The sequence below is a fragment of the Stegostoma tigrinum genome, chromosome 18 (genome assembly GCF_030684315.1).
Source record: "Stegostoma tigrinum isolate sSteTig4 chromosome 18, sSteTig4.hap1, whole genome shotgun sequence".
NCBI classification, from domain to species: Eukaryota; Metazoa; Chordata; class Chondrichthyes; order Orectolobiformes; family Stegostomatidae; genus Stegostoma; species Stegostoma tigrinum.
The window spans coordinates 15,700,614-15,720,827 of record NC_081371.1 but is presented as its reverse complement, the minus strand read 5'-3'; the positions used below and the strand labels follow the sequence as shown (position 1 = coordinate 15,720,827).

General features: G+C 39.0%; 1 protein-coding gene across 3 annotated transcripts in view; it reads left to right on the top strand.

The window, feature by feature from the left end:
* LOC125460698 (receptor-type tyrosine-protein phosphatase zeta-like) overlaps positions 1-20,214 on the top strand; it is a 242,061-nt gene that overhangs the window by 171,104 nt on the left and 50,743 nt on the right. For all 3 annotated transcript variants that reach the window (XM_048548418.2, XM_048548417.2, XM_048548419.2), the window contains exons 13-14: positions 5,845-5,989; positions 16,898-16,989. In XM_048548418.2, the coding sequence (XP_048404375.1) occupies positions 5,845-5,989; positions 16,898-16,989 (237 nt within the window). The remainder of the gene's footprint in view (positions 1-5,844; positions 5,990-16,897; positions 16,990-20,214) is intronic.

Here is a 20,214-nt window from a genome sequence, read left to right as displayed (position 1 = left end):
AAAAAACGGCAGTACCATTTTGGAAATCGAATGTATTGTAACCCTTGCCCATATTTATTCACCTTATTTGATGTAGAAACATTGTTAATTCATTGTCATGCAGAGCAACGTTTATGCTAAGCCACTCCTGTAATTGGGTGGTTCAAATCAATTGAAAATATTTTTCGAATCTCCACAGATTTCTTCTACATGAGGTCCATCCAAAAGTCATCAGCTTCTGAAAGTAAAGGAACAATTATTTTTTAAGACAACCATGTACAGTCTATCAGGGAATGCCCACAATCCTCAAAAGCATAGGCTCTGGTCCAGACTTTACTCAGTAATACCTAGTGACAGGGCCTACCATAATCTGCCAAAAATGTATAACATTTGATAGGTGTTTGGAATTTTGGTATCCCCACTACAACATGGTGAAGATAATTTGTCTGCTTCGGAATGTCCATGACCCTACCATATCTGCACAGCAATGATTAAAATTCTTGTAATTATCTCAAATTTTCAACGACATAAATCTCATACATTCTCTGCTTCTCATATTTGATGTTGATTTTTCTTTGTTGGCCAGATTGTGCAGTTCAAGGTTAACGTCATTCATGAAGACATCATTTTTGAAATGCACAAGCTCTTGCCTGTGATAATTTGCTCTGTATCTTTGACAACATCTACAATAATCATATTTTTTGTACTTTGCCTTCTATATTTTCTCTGATAGTCACTTCAAAATGCACTGAGAACATTAAAAGAAATAGTTAAGATTGTGTTGATTTATTCCTTCCAAAGAAACTTAAGTGGCTGGAAATTAGATTGAGAATTATAGATAGAAATAAGTGTGGAGATGGATAATGAAGAGGTTCATGGTGCATGCTCTGCACGTCACTCATACAAATGAAGTAGATCATATTCAGTGAAGTTGAATAGTAGATATTCACAGGTTTTTAGTTCACAGGTCGGTGCAACATCGAGAGCCGAAGGGCCTGTTCTGCGCTGTATTGTTCTATGTTCTATGTTCAGAAGTGATTGCTGGATTTTACTTAAAGCCTTTGACCATTAGGGAAAAATGTTCTTCAGGAAATTAATTCAGTGTAGTGAAACCATGATGTCCATTATCTGAGCAGAACTGGGTGTGATGGGGCAAAAAAACTGACCCAGTACCAAAAAACAAACAAAAACCTTTGCATATGTGTTCACCTTTTTGTCAAGTTCTTTAATAAATATTTTACCTATTTAAGATTCTGCCACTGGCCTACTCTTATACTGCCTTTTATCCTGGCTCAGTGTTCGTACCTTGGCTCAGGTTCGCGGATTGAATTAAGTGGCAACCCAACAACCCTCCCACCTGTGATACTTCCTTCAAGCCCTCAAACCTGCTCTGTCAAAGTAACCTCCTTCACTACCCACAATCCTCCTGATCACCATACCCTCCTGCTCCAAGTTTAATGAATACATTAATGTTTCCAGTTGGAGAGAATTTTTCATTAGAAAATTCAATATCATAGAAAAATTCCCACAGAGTCAGCTGTATCATGGCTTCCAAAAAGGTCTAAGCTTGCAACTCCAGTGTACCCTGCACCAACAGCTCTACGCCCATCAGAATATCAGGGCCATTCTTTGTGAACAATGGTTGACATTATTGTGCACATTGTCCATGAACAAGTAGTAAGAGAGAGATAAATTGTAAATCACCACAAGTTGCTGAATGATTTGTAATGCTGCACCATCAGCATCACAAAACAGATTCTTGCTCTCAATATCCCTATGAGTTTCGTGGAGTTTCTGCAATTGCACATAAATTCTCTATTAAACTTAAACTCTCCATAATTAGTCCAGTTGTTATTTGAATAAGTTATCTTTCATGAGCTTGTTAATTGCTGGCGGTTTCTGATTGACTTTGTTACTTAGGAAATAAATTATAAATATGGACTGTTTTGAATTATTTCAGTCATTTTAAAGATGTAATTTTCTTCGGTAACGTTTTTCCCTCCATCGTCAATTTTTCTTTCCCACCATTTATTGCTCACTCTGCTCCTGACTGGTTAAGGAAGTGCACATCATTCTGCATGTACTGTTTCAAAATCACGTCACACACCCAGCAACTTGGTTTTTTTAAAAATGAAAACCTTAATGTGTAGTTACACATATTACGGCTCTAATAGAAATCTGACCCTTTTTTAAGCTGGATTTGCAAAAGAAACCTTACACGTTTTGCCATGTGGCATACACTTAGTATCACTGTCATACATATCTTTCAGCAATTATCAAATTTGTTGTCTTAACTAAGTTGCAATTGAAGACTGACATCAGTCTGTTTTCCAACATCCCACAATGTCTGTTTGGGGTTATACAGAGTGGAGATTTCATAGTTAAGTTACATCATCGCACTAAGTTACAAGGTAAATTATTTTTCTTTTTTTTGACTACATATTCATATCTGTAGTTACAGGCTTGAATGTCATACTATTTCAGATGTAGTTTTCAAAGGTACATGGGTTTTTACATGTTTCTCTTTGATTTACTGGTTTCAATTTTTTAATGTAACGGAGGTCTGGGTATTAGCTATTTAGAGGAGGAGAAGGAATAACTAAAGTTCACAAGTTGGGTGATTTTCAATATGCATTTCTGTTAAATTGATCCTACCAGTAATGTTGTTTTGAATTAGATTAGAAGTGATTCATACAAAAACCTTTTGCAAACAACATTACCAATCATTTTTATTTCTTCAACTTTATAATCCTTTAGAGGGTTAGCTAGTTACGATTGTATTGTTTGATGCTTTTCAGATCTTTATATCGCTGTGTTACAGATTTTGAATACTTTGGTATTTTGTGGTAATCTACTGTTACTAAGTGCCTCTATGTGAAGTGTGCAACCTCCTGGAATGTTTAGTGTCTGTATACTTTGTCTCATTAGTGCCATAGCCAAGGGCTAGAGTGGGCAGGGCAGCGACACATGGCCAGTTTCATTTCAGAATTCACGAGCTAACATTTGGTTCTCGGCTAAATTCAACTGAACTGCTTGGGAAGCTACAGTCTGCATCTCCCAACAGGACTGAAGGGATAAAATAATTGCATCAAGAGGTAACTACTGCGACAAATTGAGCACCATCCCAAATATATGCTGAATAGTTCATTCATTTCACTCTCAAAGAGAGAGGCTCGGTAATTCCTTTAATCTTCTAGACCTTTGCCTCATTCCAATATCACCTCTTGCACAATTAGAGTCCAATTACATGTGGATAAATCAACATTTTTTTAAAAACCCACTTCATATTGAAGTACATTTATTTAAGGATTATTAATTACACTGACAAATTGCAGACTGTAATGAATGACATCTGGTTAGACTATTAAAGATAATTACAGAATTACTTCCACTATTAGATGCCAAAACAGATATTGACAGTTTTATATGAAAGTGGAGAATTCTCTTCATAAGCCAGGCATTTTATCTCCATGACATTTCCAAACAGGCACTAAATACATTATTGCAGCCTATCCTACTCAATGGGGATTTATAGCGAAAAAATTGCTTAATTGGCATAAGTCATACAGGTTCAAAAGAGTAACAATGTTCAAGGAGAACATTGCTTTATGGAGATAACTGCTGTTCTGCTGGCTAATTGACTGAGCAATTTGCAATCATCCTAATCCGAATCAGTTATTTGTATCAGTTGTCAGCAGATGGCATCCTAAACAGCAGTTGTAACTCTGGGACTGGGTTTTGGTTATCCTTGTACATTGCAACTTGCTGAATTTGCAGCTCATTTAAGTTTTATTTTGGAAATTTCTTTTACTGATGCCTCTCATCAACCACACAATGTTGCTAACCCTTGCCCCTTTCACAAGTGCTATCACATTTGCAGTCACAGTCACTCATCTGAATATCTCTATGTACTTATCCCACATGCTAAACCAAGCTGGCTACTTCCTTTCATTATAGCCACTAGATCCTAATGATTCTGTTTCTTTCTGGTCACAAGCTGTTAGAGTGCCTGTGCCCACATGTCAAGTTCACCCATATGCATGTTGGTTGCCCTTTGCAACAAGTTATACAAAGTGAGACCGGATGTTGAGTCAATCAATAAAGGAGCATTTTTGAGGCAGCCAAGCTAAAGAAAACAGGGCAAGGAAAGTTTTACAAAAAGAAAGAAGTGAAGACTGGGTTTAATGATAACAGGTACAGACAGCCTCATGAGAAAGGTTTGTGACATCAGTAGAGACAGAGAGCTGAATCTTGCTCCTTCCCTAGAGTGGCTGGCAAGGTGAATGGAAGGATAGATAGCTAGTTGCAAAAACAAACAAGAATTGCTGGAAAAGCTTGGCAGGCCTGGAGAGAAATTGGAGTTAACATTTCAGGTTGGCCATCCCTTCCCGCTCTGAGGAAGGGTCACCGAAAGCGAAACGTTAACTGTGATTTCGGTTCATAGATGCCGCCAGACCTGCCAAGCTTTTCCAGCAATTTCTCTGTTTGTTTCTGATTTACAGCATACACAGTTCCTTCGGTTTTTATTTAAGATAATCAGCTGGGTTGGCTTCGGAGATACCCACTGCCTTCCCACTTCCACTAAAAATAACTTTGAGGCGGGGAGACCCACGCTCGAGTTCCCCAATCCACCATCAGCTCAAGCCCTTAAGTGGTTAATCAGTCATCAGTTGAGGATCTTGTCATGCCACCACTGGTTATCTATTTTCTTGGCAGGTGAGAACAGTGGCAGCCTTGGCAGTTGGCGAAATGCAGCCAGGTTGGTAGATTGCCTGAGCCTACCCCATCTGGGGAGTGATCAAGGGCATGGGTGGGTGAGACTTGGTAATGGTGGTTTTGTTGACTGCTGAATGCAGCCCTCTTCACTTCACAACCCCACCTCCCCAGACGGTGCTTTCCTCCTTCCCACCCCCTGTCCTGCCACACCTCAAAGTCATGGACCTTACCAATGTTCCTGGAGTTCCTGTGCTGCCACTTGGCATGGATTCTGCGGCAGCACTTCTGATTGACTGGCATGTCTGGTGGAGTAGGACATCACTGTTCCAGGAACTGATGCATCAAAACCTCCACCAGGTGACCATTTGTGTGCCTGACAGGCTCAGGATCCTTCAGGCTTCTGTGTTGGCACTGGTATGGTATTGCCCCCTGTATTGTGGCATTTAAAAGAAACAGGGAGACATCTGAAAAGATAAAAATGTCTTGAGGCAGATTTCTCAAATTAAAGGAAAGCAATGAAAAGATATTAGAATTTAACTGTTTTATTTTGTCCCTGCACCATGTAGATCAGCTAGAGAATAGTTAACATGATTACATGTAGAAGCTTGATTACTTATTTTCCTAATTGGTAGCCTTTAGAAAACTCTCCTGTTCATGATTGTAATGTCTTGAGCTATCTGTGATCGGTTTCTCGTCAAGCTGACAATTTGCTATCCAACCAAGATGAGATGCCAGCATTTTTATCTATTTGTTAGAAATTTACTTCAGAAATCTAATCATTATTTAAAACCACTAGATTTTAAATAAGATGAGAGTTTTGTAGAAAATCTGATAGTCCATCTGCTTTGATTTGTGTGGGGTAAGTTGTGTTGCTTGGTGGTGCTGGGACTACGCTTTTGCTGGCTAATTAATTGTCACTGTTCTTCACCTTTTGCTTCTCTGTTGAATAGCATGAAAGTTTATTTTATTCATTTTATATTGGGCAGGTAAGTAGTTTTACACAAATTGTATTTTGGGCATGTAACTGAAGCTTCGTCATGAAACGTTGATGTTCTTATTGTACTGTCGTGAGTGTGTTTTGCTCTCTCATTCTGGTTTGCTTGTGGTAAAATTGTCTTTTAAATCCTTTTCGTTTTTCTACAACCACAGAGGCCAGTAACAGCAGCCATGAGTCCCGTATAGGTTTGGCAGTTGGGTTAGAGACAGAAAAAAAGGCAATTATCCCTCTTGTGGTGGTATCAGCTCTCACCTTCCTATGTTTGATGCTGCTGGTAGCTATCCTTATATATTGGAGGTGAGTGCTCTGAAATCATGGTAATTCCATTAGCTTACAAATATTTGCTTGGAGACATAGATGAAGATAATAAAAACTGAGCTTTCTAGCTCCTGATAAGTAAAATGAAGACAAGGTTGGAAATTTTAACATCTTTGAAAATGTATGGATAATTCTCTTGGTAAATCAAACATTGAAATGCTTTTTACTATCTAACATAATTAAATGTACACCACGGTTATTCAAAATTTGAAAATATAATTTGGTAAATTGCAAAGTTGTTAACTGCTTCGCTGACACACATGATTTGTGAGTTTCACTGTTTAATATGAGATATTCAGTTTTTTTTGTATGGATTCTGCCTTGTCACAAATGTTACAGAGCAGAAGGAGGCGATTGTGTTTGTGTTGGATCTCAGAATATTTTACTTTGTCTTTTCACCGAAACTCTGCACAGTGTTTCTATTTCAATAAGTAGCTAATTCTCTCTGGCCAATTGCCACCATACTACCAGGCAGAGCTTTCCAGACTCTAACTACTTTCTGTGTGAAAATGGTTTTTCTCATTGCAAAACACTTTATAACGTGCCCTTTAGTTTTCGATCCTTTTTCAAGTGGGAACAGTTTTATTCCCTATCTACTGTCTCTAGACTCACCATAGTTTAAAAACTTCCATCAGATCTTCTCTTAGGCCTCCTCTTCTCCAAGGGGAATAGTCTCAACTTCTTCGGTCTTTCCTCATGACTTGAAGTGTCTTATTCTTGGAAACATTCTCCTAAGCCTCTTGTGCACTCAGACCAGCAGCAGATTTTGGGGAGAATGTGAATGCACAGTCTTTCATTAAATCTTCAAATCAGGAGAAAAAAATGTTAAAAACCCATTGCACAGATTACTGACATTTTCAAGCCATGAAATAAATGGGAATATTCTTTGATTTCCAGAAAATGTGGATTTATGGTTGCCATTTTAAGTTTAGATTATTCTTGCATTAAGTTAAAAGGATGTTCAGGGAATATCACAGCGATAGATCTTAAAAACTTATTAATTTGTAACATCTTGTGCATTACTTGTCAGCATATACAGATGGCACCAATTGACAATAATTGACTTGTCCTTTAAAAATGTGCACTTGGTAAGCACAGAGCACCAGCTATTATCAAAAAATAATTAATTCCTGCCAATGGACCAGCTGGGAAACTTGCAGAGAATAGCAGTGAAATTGCTGAAATTATTATTTTTGTTTTTTTAAAAAAGAAACAGCATCTCCTGAAAGACACAACAGAACAACCCTGGAGGAGAGAGTTAACTATACCTTGCACCTGTACATGCTCAGTAGCTATTCCTAAGGATGCTATGTTATACTGATGTCAGCTCATATGGAACTGGTGTTCAACAATGCCTTGTTGATATTATGTTTAATACACTCTATTAATGTTTGTTTACGAGAGTTTGGAACTAAATTTACAACAAACTCCAGGCTTAAGGACTTGCAAATGAAAACAAAACAAATTAACTCTACATCAACTTTTACCCACAACCATACTCAGATATCTACTCGCCACAAACTTGCCAAACAATAATTTGATTCTACATGTGCCTTTAATGTAGCGAAATTACTGAAATCCTTAACAGGAATGTTTTCAAACAAAATTTGACAACAAGCCATAGGGGAGTTATTAGGATGAGGTGAAGCATAGGTACATTTGAAGGCACATTTTAAAGAAGGAAAATGAGATAGAGGGGTTTAGGTAGAAAATTTTACAAGTTATTGATATTTTCTAATCACTTATTCAGAGACATTATCACACATCTCCAAAGCCATGAGGTAAGAAGGTAGGGACAGTACCACCACACAACAAGGTCTCTGTTCTAGAGATCATAGTCTTGGCAGATGACGATGTGGCTGCCGATGGTGAACAATTAAAATCAGCAATGCTGAAGACGTTAAAATTGGAGGAGAGCAGGTTTTGGACGCCTGGAGTTGATTACAAATATTGCGAGATTTGAGGCCATGAAAGGATTTGAGCATTAAGATGAGAATTTTAAAATCTAAGCACGCCACTTTCACACACTCCTATGTGCAAGTAACCTCATTTCAAAGGCACCCCATGAAAATATAAAGTTCTGATAATTTGGGAACACTGAATTTGAGTAAAGACATGTTTTGTCAATGCATTTTGTGTTGCACGTGTCAGGACAATCTTATGTGTCTTTTCTCAGCAATATTCAAACAAAGTTATTTTAAAAGCTACAGATTGCCATGAGTATGATCATTTGTGAATCGTTCAGTACAAGTTACTGTGAATGATGTGGATGATTTTATCCTTATCCTGCACGGTGCCAAGCTTTGTTACTGGGGCATTTGAGAGCATTAAAGTAGTATATCAGAGTCAATTCATTTAATCCATTCATTATTCTGATCTCTTTTATAGGAAAGATGTTTTTTTCTTTAACAAAGTGCATTTAGAAATTACTGTCTACGCATACTGCAGTTGAAATCAAATCTGTTCTCTTCAATTTGCTATTGTGACAGTAAAAATTCTAATTTCACTTGGGTGTTTTCTGATTCAGTAGAACTAGCCTCCCTAATGACTATTGGTTAAAGTAGCATATAGCTGAACCATACAAACTGGGATGACTTCAGAACTGATGTCAGTATCTAAGTTTGTTGTTTATCAGTTTGAGCATCACAGTTAATCTCAGCATCCCTTGGTTAGAGAGTGTAAATTGACCATGGTCTCTGCTCTTGCTTGTGATCCAATGGCTCCTGCTGAATGCTTGTCTGGACACTGAGTAAGGATAGAAGGGAACCCAATTGTGATGACCTTGGAGTCAAGTAAATAAGTTATTCTAGTGGTTTTGTTTGTCCTGTTACTGCTGTGGATGGTATTCATTTTAAAGTGTTAACACTAAAGTACAATAAGCTACCGCCAATCTGATGATGTCACACAATTTCGGGATTGAGAATAAGGGCTTTCTACCATGAGATCCTTGTGGAGCCAGATGTGATGAACCTGGGTCCTGAAAGGCTTAAGTACAGCTAATTAGATCATGTTAATTGTACCTATTTCTTTCATTTAATAATTTTTGGCTTTGGTTTTCCGATGGTCACACAGTCGTTACTCCAGTATAGTTGAAAGCTGCGTGTGGGAGCACTGTGTAATCCCCATCGTGGCAGACTCGGGAGTCATATGTAGGCCAGACCAGGTACAGATAACAAGTTTATTTCTATAAAGGACATTAGTGAACCAAATGGGTTTTTCTGACAATTGGCAATGGGTTCATGGACACCAATAAATTGTTAATTCCAGGTATTTAATATAGAATTCAAATTTCATCATCTACTGTGACAGGATTTAAACCCAGGTCCCCAAAACATTAATTGAGTTTCTGGATTAATTGTGTTGTGATAGTACCTGCAGGCCATGTGAGCATGCAGGGCAGTTCCTGGCAATAATGATTTTTTTGAGGCATGGCATGTTGTAAGAGATGGCTACAAAGTGTGAAAGTGGTGCCATAGGAATGTGGTAGATAGTTAATGAGGTAATATTGGCAAGATAGAGTGAGATACACTCCATAAAACCCAACAATATTGATTCTGAGACAAAAAGTGTAATATTTACTAATTTTGCTATCATCATTGTATCCTCTCATTCCTGGCACCATCCTGTTGAATCTTTGTTACATGTTTTCTATGGCTCTTCAATTCTTTTAAAATGGGAGTGTCCCTTTGATGCCATTCCAATCTGTGAGACGAGGGAGTCAAAGCAGCAGTGGGAGTGCTTTGCGTGCTTTCAGTGCCCTATCATTCAGGAGGATACATTCCAAGGTCGGAGATGGAGGGAATATTCATCCACTGATTCCATTCTTGAGCACTTCCCAGCAACCTCTATTGCAACTATCTGGATGCTGCCTGAGGATGGGATCAGGTTTATTTTGATTCCCCAGCAATACCAGCTTCATCAAACACCCTCTCCACACCTTCTCTTCAAACAGCCAATGTAACAGTCATTGATGCCATCCACACAACAAAATAGCCTGTCTGCTTTTCGAACTACCAAAGTGTCAGGAAGCCACAAAACAAAGATGAGAATATCTTAGAACAAATCACTACATTTCCAATAGTGGCAAAGTGCTTCGGGCCATCCCGTGAGTTGCGTTATAAATGGAAGCCTGCCTTGTTCAGGAGAGAAATACTCAGACAAAATATTAAATTTTCAAGGATGAGAACCTGATTTAATAAAATTGAGAACATTTTACATCAAATCCTGAGTGCAAGCAACGTTGACATTTGTAGGTTTGGGGGTAGGAAAGGAATCTGGCGCAAGAAGCAAACAGCAAAGTACAAAGCAACAATCTGCAGTGTGACTTCTTTGTGCTCTGTGCAATGTTGCTTTTTCACCCTAAGCTTGGGGATTTGGAAGTAAGTATCCAAAGACCAAGAGAAAAACATTGGCTTGCACAGCTGGGATGTGAGGCTTGCAAAATTCAAAATATTTTGACCTAATTTGAGCCAAACTTGTGGAGTTGGGCAATTTGGCAGAAGTAAATTTTACACTGTACAGAAATTGGCCATTTTTATGAAGGATAATGATTAAATCTAACACTCTAGTCAGAGATTTGAATATGTAAGTTTTTCAAAAGTACGTTTTGCCAAAAATGATCTCATATTCCAAAAAATATGTGACTGCATTGATGAGTGTGAGCATCTGCCTTCTCAGCTCTTTTCAGTTATATCTCTCCTGCCAGAGAGGAGAGGTCGAAGGAAAGCTGCTGTACGATGTTGTAATGCACAGTGTCTCATAGTGCTTCATTGTTAGACATTGCAGAGTCACTGTTTCCAAACAAATTTTTAATCCAACAAGGAAAATAGGAGCGAGTTTTTACTTGTGTATTATATATCGATAGTTTTCAGAGGTTTGAAACGATCCATTAATGTTGCCTTTTTAGCTTGTTAAGTACCTGATTAAAAGTCTGATGATATTAACAAGAGATTTGGCCATTAGGGATTTGTTCCTTCAGCCGTAGAGGGAAGGTGCCAAAGAAATGATCTGGCAGGTTGAGGAATATCAAAGATACAACCACTAGACTATGCCACAATGGCAATAAGCCTGTCAGCACTTACTCCTATTTAGTAGAGTGATAATTAGCAGGAAGCTTACTTAGCAACACTCTGCCTCAGCCTTGTTGTGAGTGGACAATTAAACAAAACAGATGGATATATTGTGATGGGTATTACAGTCAGCGTGCAGGAAAATATGTTTTGATAATTTTTCCCAAGCTGCTATTTGTCAAGAATAGAGTTCTGTTTTGTGCATTTGAATATTTTCCACGGGAGTTGATACAGCAGAATTGAGGTAAAGTGCACTCTTATTGTAATCATGTGTGACCACTCCATGAAATTGAATGTATTGAAATACAATCTGGCTAGGCATTTGTACATGATATCAACCTGAGAGAACCCACATTGTCCAAACTTAGACATGTATTTGGGTATCCTTGAATCGTTGGACTGACATGTGAAGAGAGACTGGGTTGGTTGGGACAGGATTCATTGGAATTTAGAAGAATGTGGAGAGATTTCATAGAAGCCTATAAAATTCTAACAGGGCTAGACAGATTAAATGCAAGAAAGATAATTGGGGAGTCCAGAGGAAGGAGTCATAGTATCCAGGGCTTAAGGATACAGTGTAGTCCATTTCAGATTGAGAGGAGCAGAAATTTCTTCACCCAGAGAGCAGAGAGCCTGTGAAGTCTCTGCCAGAAAGTGATTGAGGCCAAAACAGTGAACGTTTTCAAGAATTACTTAGATAAAGTTCTTAGGGCTAAAAGGATCAAGGGCTATGGGGAGAGAGCAGAAATGGGGTCAAAGGGCTAAATGGCCTACTTTTGCTTCTATTTTCTATGTTTCTATGAGTAGCTACTTTTTCTCAGAGTTTTCACTATCACTGATACAAACTCCTTATTTGTTCTCACTAAATCTTCATTTTTAATGTTCCTCGTTTACTTTTTAGGAATGCTATCTGATTTTGTTTTTTTTAAAGGCTACAGTTACAGGTATGTTAATTCACACTTATAGAGGTTTTAATGTGCAAAAAGCAAGATGTTGGAAATGACGGAAATCTAAAATAAGAAATACATCAAAAACGTTCAACAGGTCAGGCAGTAACTGCGGACAGAGAAATGCAACGTTACTGCTTTAAATCGATGGCCTTTCACAGAAGCTTCTGAGCAGGAATGATGAGCATGGAATTGCAAAAATGCTTAGGTGGAGTGCAGGAGATGACTGACTGAATAATGAATGTACAAGGTGAAAGGAGGCAATAATGAGAATAATCATGGAGAAGATGTGTCTGAAATTGTTAAAGTCAATTTTAAGACCAGAGGCTGAAAAGTGTGCTGTAGTGTTATAGGATGGATGTTCACCTCACATTGTAGTGTACAGGTGACAGAAATGTGGCTCTCTGATGAAGGGTCTAGGCCCGAAATGTCAGCTTTTGTGCTCCTGAGATGCTGCTGGGCCTGCTGTGTTCATCCAGCCTCACATTTTATTATCAAGCACCTTCTGTCAGGCTCACATTGGGTGTGTGCTTTTCTTTGACTACTACTTTTGGGTGTTTGCTCTGTTTGGTAATGTGATGTTTAGGTGCATTGTGAAGGAACTAATTTGCGTCACTGAATTCCACTTCTCTGGGGTAGGGCTACATCTGGTGTAATAACGTCCTTAGATCTTTATAGCTGTGTTCTAAATTTCTAAGCTTTAATAAAAAGTTGAGTTTGCATGTATTCTCCTGATATAGTGCCTGGAATATGTAGGGAATACTACCAATTCAATATATATTTGACTTGGGCTCAACAAGTCCAGGTTCATAGAAATACAGAATAGGACCATCATTTGTAATTTTTTCCTCTAACATTTCTTTTTCAAGGAGTTTTCCATTTAACCCAGCAGGCCTACATGTTCCCCATAGTGTTACAAATTCTTTACCCTCAGCTATTTATCCATTTCCATTCTCCAACTATATTAATTCTATTTTCACCACACTACCAGGAAGTACATTCCAGAACACATTGCCGTCTGTTGTGGGATAAAAAAAGCTTCTGCATGTTGCCTCTGACCGACTAACAAAGAGAAGATCAATTCTCTCAAGCAGAATTCATACCCCTACATCCCACAGTGTTTCTTTATTCACCCAAATAAATGCTCCATTAGCTGGTTTGCTGAAAATTGTTGCATGACATGGTCAAAATGAAAATACGCTCAATCAGCCTTACGGTTAGTTTGTCAACCAACAGATTTGTTTATTTGACATTAGCAAAATTAATCTGCTCCCCAGTTCCAGCACTTAAAGTTCCAGTCACTGCCTGTCATACAATGTAGTGACCCAAGCAGCAGACAGTGCATTTTGTGGTTATGGACACTTTGTCCACTGTGTTTACCTGGAGCTCACGGACCTTGTTCTTTAGAGAAATAAGGTAACGTGTCTTGGCTTTGTCACCAAACATGCCCAATGTAAGTATGTAATCCACCCAGACAAATCTGCTCATCAGAACCAGTGCCCCAGGATGCCAATGCCTCAATGTTGGTAATGTTTGAAGTAGAGTGGCAGCGCAGCATGCCATCTCTCCAAAATGCAGGGCAACAACTTTCCAAGGCTCCTACAACCACAGTTGATCAGCTGAACAATGAGATTGAATAACAGATTGTGTTGTAAAGATCGAAAAGTTTGTAAAGAGGGTAGTTTGAGGCCATGAGAGATTTTAAAGACAAGGCTGAGAACTTTAAATTTGGAACATTGGTGGTTAAGTGAGTGCAGGTCAGCAAGTCCAATGGGTGAGGGGTAGTAGGAACTGCAGATGCTGGAGAATCTAAGATAACAAATCTCTGAAATTTCTGAAGAAGGGTCTAGGCCCGAAACGTCAGCCTTCCTGCTGCTCTGATGCTGCTTGGCCTGCTGTGTTCATTCAGCTCTACACCTTGTTATCTCAAGTCCAATGGGTGAGTATGACCTGACCAAACTGGAGTCTATGGTAGGTAAATGATTATAAAGAATGCTATTAATAAAGTTTTCTAAATTTTAGTTGAAGAAATTATAATATCTAAGCAAGAGCTCTGAAAAAAATCTGTAAGTGCAATGCTGATTTTTATTTGTGGCATTAAATTACTTTTTGATCCAAGTATGGCTCCTGTTTATCCTTGGATGAATAGGTGGCTTTGCTAACTATTTCCTTATTCACAAGAGATCGCCCTCACTGCACCTGTGCTCTTGACAATAAATATTTTCTCACTCTCGCTAAACTCCCTTGATGCAGATCCGCTGGCTGTCACTAGTGACTAATTTTGATTCTCACGTTTATCCCATGTGAATGGGCTGTTTGCAGCATTTGTTGGGTCATATCTAAGGTTTCTCTCACTTTTATTCACTTATCAGAATAGCAGTGAGAGAGGAGCCATCTGCCAGAAACAGGGGCTGTTCTTTAGTTGGCTCTGAATCACGTGTTACTTTTTGCCCAATTTTGTATACTTAACATAATGGCAATGTGTGAGTTCTTTTGTTTTAGACACAAGATTTTTCACCACTGTGGCTTTCTTGGATCTTTTAAACACCAGCTTATTTAATGTAGTAGTGTGGATACAGAACTGGCTCAAAGGTAGAAGAGAGGGTTGTGGTGGTGGTGGTCGGGGGGGGGCGCGGGGGGGGGGGGTGCGGAGGGGAGGGGGTTGCTTTTCAGATCGGAGGCCTGTGACCAGCGGTGTGCTACAAGGATCAATGCTGGGTCTGAGATAACACGGTGTAGAGCTGGAAGAACACAGCAGGCCAAGCAGCATCAGAGGAGCAGGAAGGCTGACGTTTCAGGCCAAGACCCTTGTCATTTATATAAATGATTTGGATGCAAACATAAGAGGTATGGTTGGTATTTGCAGATGACATCAAAATTGGGGGTGTAGTGCACAGCAGAGAAGGTTACATCAGAGTACAACGGGATCTTGATCAGATGGGCCATGAGCCAAGGACTGACAGATGGAGTTTAATTTAGACAAGTGCGAGGTGTTGCATTTTGGAAAGGTAAATCAGGGCAGGACTTATACCTTAATGGTAAGGTCCTGGGAAGTGTTGTTGAACAAAGAGGCCTTGGAGTGCAGGTTCATTGTTCCTTGAAAATAGAGTTGCAATTGGATAGTTTAGTGAAGAAGGCATTTGGTAGGCTTGCCATTATTGGTCAGTGCATAGGTCATGTTGCAACTGTACAGAGCATTGGCTAGGCCACAATTAGAGTATTGCGTACAATTCTGGTCTCCCTCCTTTAGGAAAAATGTTGTAAAATTAGAAATGGTTCAGAAAATATTTACAATGATGTTGCTAGGTTTGGAGGGTTGAGCTATAGGTTAAAGCTGAAAAGGCCAGGGCTATTTTCCCTGGAGCGGAAGCTAAGGGGTGAACTTCTAGAGATTTATAAAATCATGATGGGCATGGTTGGGGTACATAGCCAAGGTCTTTCTCCTGGGGTTGGGGAAGTCTAAACAGCAAAGATTTAAGGTGAGAGGGGAAAGATATAAAATGGACATAAAGTTCAACTTTTTCATGCAGAGGGTGGTGCATGTATGGAGTGAGCTGCCGGGGAAATGTTGGAGGCTGGTATGATTACAACATTTAAAAGGCAGCTGGATGGGTATATGAATAGGAAGGATTTAGAGGGATATGGGCTGAAGGCTGGCAAATGGGATTAGATTTATATAGGATATCTTGTCAGCACGGATGAGTTGGACTAAAGGGTCAGTTTCTGTGCTGTATATCTCAATGCTGTATACTGATGGGAGAGGTTTTTTTTAATTTGACAGGGATAGATCTTACAACTATACATAGTGGGATATTGTTGAGAGGAGCAGGCATTGAGAACAATCTTCAGTGCCTTGCACTGTTTAATTGCCTTAATTTTGTCTGATCTAATCTGACTGTTCAGTATCAGACCTTTGCAAATATAATTCCGCATATAGGCTATCTCAGATATATTCATTTGGTAGTACAAAATTTGAATCTTGCTGAAAAATTAGACTTTTCTCGAAGCTTTTGTCTCGCACGTATCAGGATAATTTACAAGAATGACCACAAAATGGCAATATCCCAGAAATGGAAAATCAGGCAGTCTCAAGCTGTGTTTGAGAATGGAAAAAAAAAATTCCTTCTTAGTATAATGGTACAAACTTCTGGCTTGTGGCCATTGTGGTAATTTTATGCTTCTTTACAAGAAAGGCTCTCTTACAGTTTACTCACTGAGTTTCCAGAAGGTGTGAAAGCTTTCTGAAGTTTGAGTGAGTGATAATGGGAACTGCAGATGCTGGAGAATCCAAGATAACAAAGTGTGGAGCCGGATGAACACAGCAGGCCAAGCAGCATCTCAGGAGCACAAAAGCTGACGTTTCAGGCCTAGACCCTTCACGGAGAGGGGGATGGGGAGAGGGAACTGGCATAAATAGGGAGAGAGGGGGAGGCGGACCGAAGATGGAGAGAAATCAAGATGGGTAGAGAGGACAGTATAGCTGAGGAGGTAGGGAGTGGATAGGTCAGTCCAGGGAGTCCATTGGGGATGATCCGGTTCCGTAGGCAGGTGCTGAGGAAGGTGATGTGACTGTGGTACCTGGTTTGCTTCAGGACATCGTCAAGCAGTTTCAAGGCTGAAGAGATTACAAGAGAGTTGCAGTGGGAGAGAGATTCCCTGAGGTTGGTCCGGAGGGAGGAGGGTAACTTCTTCAGGTTAGGGATCTTTGCTTTCTAAAGTTTGCCCAGCATGCAAAACAGTTTTTTAAAGTGCTAACTGCGTAATTTTCTGAAAGTTATACTTCAGAATTTCTCAAAAGATATGGAGTTGTAAGAAAGCCCGCTTATGGTCTGGGTGCTTCTAAAAGCTACTTTCACTCTTTTTTTCTGCAGAAAATGCTTTCAGACTGCTCATTTTTACTTGGAAGATAATACATCACCCAGAGTGGTTTCCACATCACAATCTCCAGCCCTACCTATTTCAGGTAAATATTTATATGTTGATCTTCTGAATCTAATCTGCATCTGCAGTAACTACTAAGGAAATTATGTCATAGCTGTGAACGATTTTTGTTTTGCTTGGTTATTCTGTGCGTATTTTACTATATTTTGCCAGTAATCCTGTGTGCTTTTCTTTGACCTTTCCTTTCAGCTCAGTGGACAGTGAACGTAAATCCTGTGTACATGTAATCAACTTCTCATAAATCAAAGTCATCAGTGGAGTGAATTGTCACATGAAAAGTTTGTGGCAGCTGCAAAGATCTATTTTTTGCACATGACTGAGAAATTATTTTCGACTCTCCTGGAGTCAAAGTCAGACAGAATCCAACATGTAGTTCATGAAGTACTTGTCTGTATGAAACATTTGTTTGTTAGGTTGTTTCAAGTGCATTTTTATGTTGAATTTCTTTCAAACAAAATCAAAGCCATCAAATGTAGCTCAGGGAAACTACTCCTCTAAATGCTGAAACTTTGAAATAACAGAGAATGCTAAATGTACACTAAAATTCTATCAAGATCTTGCAGTTGTTTATGAGAGAGGTGCCCTGTCCTAATTCTCAAACGAATAGTGTTATGAACCAGACCAAACCCATTAGAAACATATCAAGGAGCTGGACCAGACCATAACTTTTATCTTATTTAAAGGCAAGTTTACGCCTCCTCCTCTCTCCCAATTTATTTCAGAACCCTCTTCCCCCTCCCCCTTTTCTGATGAAGGGTCTAGGCCCGAAACGTCAGCTTTTGTGCTCCTAAGATGCTGCTTGGCCTGCTGTGTTCATCCAGCTCCACACTTTGTTATCTGTGTAAGGTGCTGCATTCCAGATGAGGTTTGATTGGTCTAGGCCTTAAGCAAAGCACACGTTATTCTTACACCACAATTAACATGCAGTCAAAAAAAGAATCAGCACAATTTTAACACTATATTCATACTTAACAAAATATTATATTGTTTAACTACTATTCATCAACTGTTCCAATATAGTAACATCCCATAAACATGTCCTTGGCAAAGGCAAAAACAGCTAAACAAATTTTCTCACTTACTATCTCCAGTTCAAGAGAAAAGAAAAACTGAAAGTTGGAATGTAGCAGCTTCAACTCAAGAAAACCCAAACTCCAACAATTGAAAGCAAAAAATAAAACCATGGGACTGTGTGAGCCTGTTTCCACCCACTTACACTTCTTTCGTCTAATTTTAAAAAATACCCAAAGGCATTTACTTTGCTTTCCCTGGAGCACATACCTAGGCATCAGGTTTACAACAACCCTATTCAAGTGAACCAGGACAGACAAATCCCTCTTAAATGTACATATTGTCACAATAATGCCTTTCGCAACTTCAGACTGTCCTCCAGCATTCAGTTTCTTTTTGAAGTGTGGCCACTGTTGAAATGTAGGAAACACAGCAGCCAATTGGTGCATAGTTTACTGGCACAATGAACAATGTGATCATGACCAATAAATCTGTCTTTAGTTTTTGTGGTCAAGTGATAAATGTTGTCCCAAACAGAGAGGACAGCTCGCCGGCTCTTATTTAAAATATTACATGGGAAAGTTTCCATTTTCCAAAGAGGAGTCAAATTGGACTGGAAACATTAACTTTGTTTCTTGCTCCACAAATGCTGCTAGACCTGCTGAATTTCCTCAGCGCTCTCTGTTTATATTTCCATTTTTCACATTAATTTGCAAGGGTCAGACCACCCTTAACATGGCAAAAGAAGAAGAAAAATGGATAAACTATGTGGAATAAAAAACAAGATCACTTACAATTTTGAATAAATTAAGTATTTATTTTTGCTCATGTTAACTCTTTTTGAACAGAACTTCACTAGCCTCTAACAGATCATTACAATAACATAGCATTCTCCCCATGGAGGCACATTTCAAACACCATTGCACAAAGTGTTTGTCAAATTGCCCTGATGTGTTAATGTTTAATTCCCCTTCTACAACCTTTCACCGCTGTTAATCATGTGTAAATAGCTCTTCTGTTGACATATTGTCTGTAACGTATAACAGATTTTAACATGATACTGATTTCTTAAAATGTTATTTATTCAGATTATGGCATTATACTTAAAAGTTCAAGTGCAACATGTGCTCTTTGGAAATAGAGAACTAAAATTCTCAAGGAAGAGGGACCCAGAAATTATTTTGTTTTAGTGTAAATTAATTAATTCATATGAGCAGCAGATGTTTTGGTGCTCCCTGACTTCATGCTAAAGATATTTTGCTATATTATATGCATTATTAACAACAACAACACATACCGATATAAGACTTGTAATTTAATGAAGTCACAAGGCACTTAACGGAAGCATTCTGAAACAAAATTTGACACCAGATTACATATGGAGATGTTACTGAGATGAGCTTGGCAGAAGAGTTAGCTTCGAAAGAGTGTCTTTTCCCTCTTGTATCTTCTTTAAAAGTTAGACATTTATGGAGAGAATGCCAAACCTAGGACCAAGGCAGCTCAAAGCACTGTGACCAATGGTGCAGCAGTTAAAATCGTAGATTCTCAAGGGTCTAAACTTAGAGAAGCATAGATTTGAGAGTCCTAGAGAGATTATAGAGACAGGTCAGTACCATTTAATGAGGGAATTTAAAAATAAACGTGAGAATTTTAGAACCAATGGCTTGCTTCACCAGGAGGCAATGTAGGTCAACACTCTCAGGGCTAATGTGTGAAAGGAATTTAGGCCTTGGGCAGCAGAGATTTTATGATCTCAAATGTATAAAGGGTACAATATGAGCATATTAAAATAGCCAAGTCTGAAGGTTACAAAGGCAAGGATGAGGGTTTCCGGAGAAGGTAGGCTAAAACTTGAGGGTCAAGGGAGTTAATTAGGCAATGCTACTGCTGTGAAAATAGGCAGTTTAATGTTGGTGTAGGTGTGAGGCTGAAAGCTGACTTTGGGGTCAAAAATGACACTGATGTTGTGAACAGAGATAATGGGAACTGCAGATGCTGGAGAATCCAAGATAATAAAATGTGAGGCTGGATGAACACAACAGGCCCAGCAACATCTCAGGAGCACAAAAGCTGATGTTTCAGGCCTAGACCCTTCATCTGATGAAGGGTCTAGGCCCGAAACGTCAGCTTTTGTGCTCCTGAGATGCTGCTGGGCCTGCTGTGTTCATCCAGCCTCACATTTTATTACCCTGATGTTGTGAACAGTCTGGTTTAGCATCAGACAGTTATCATG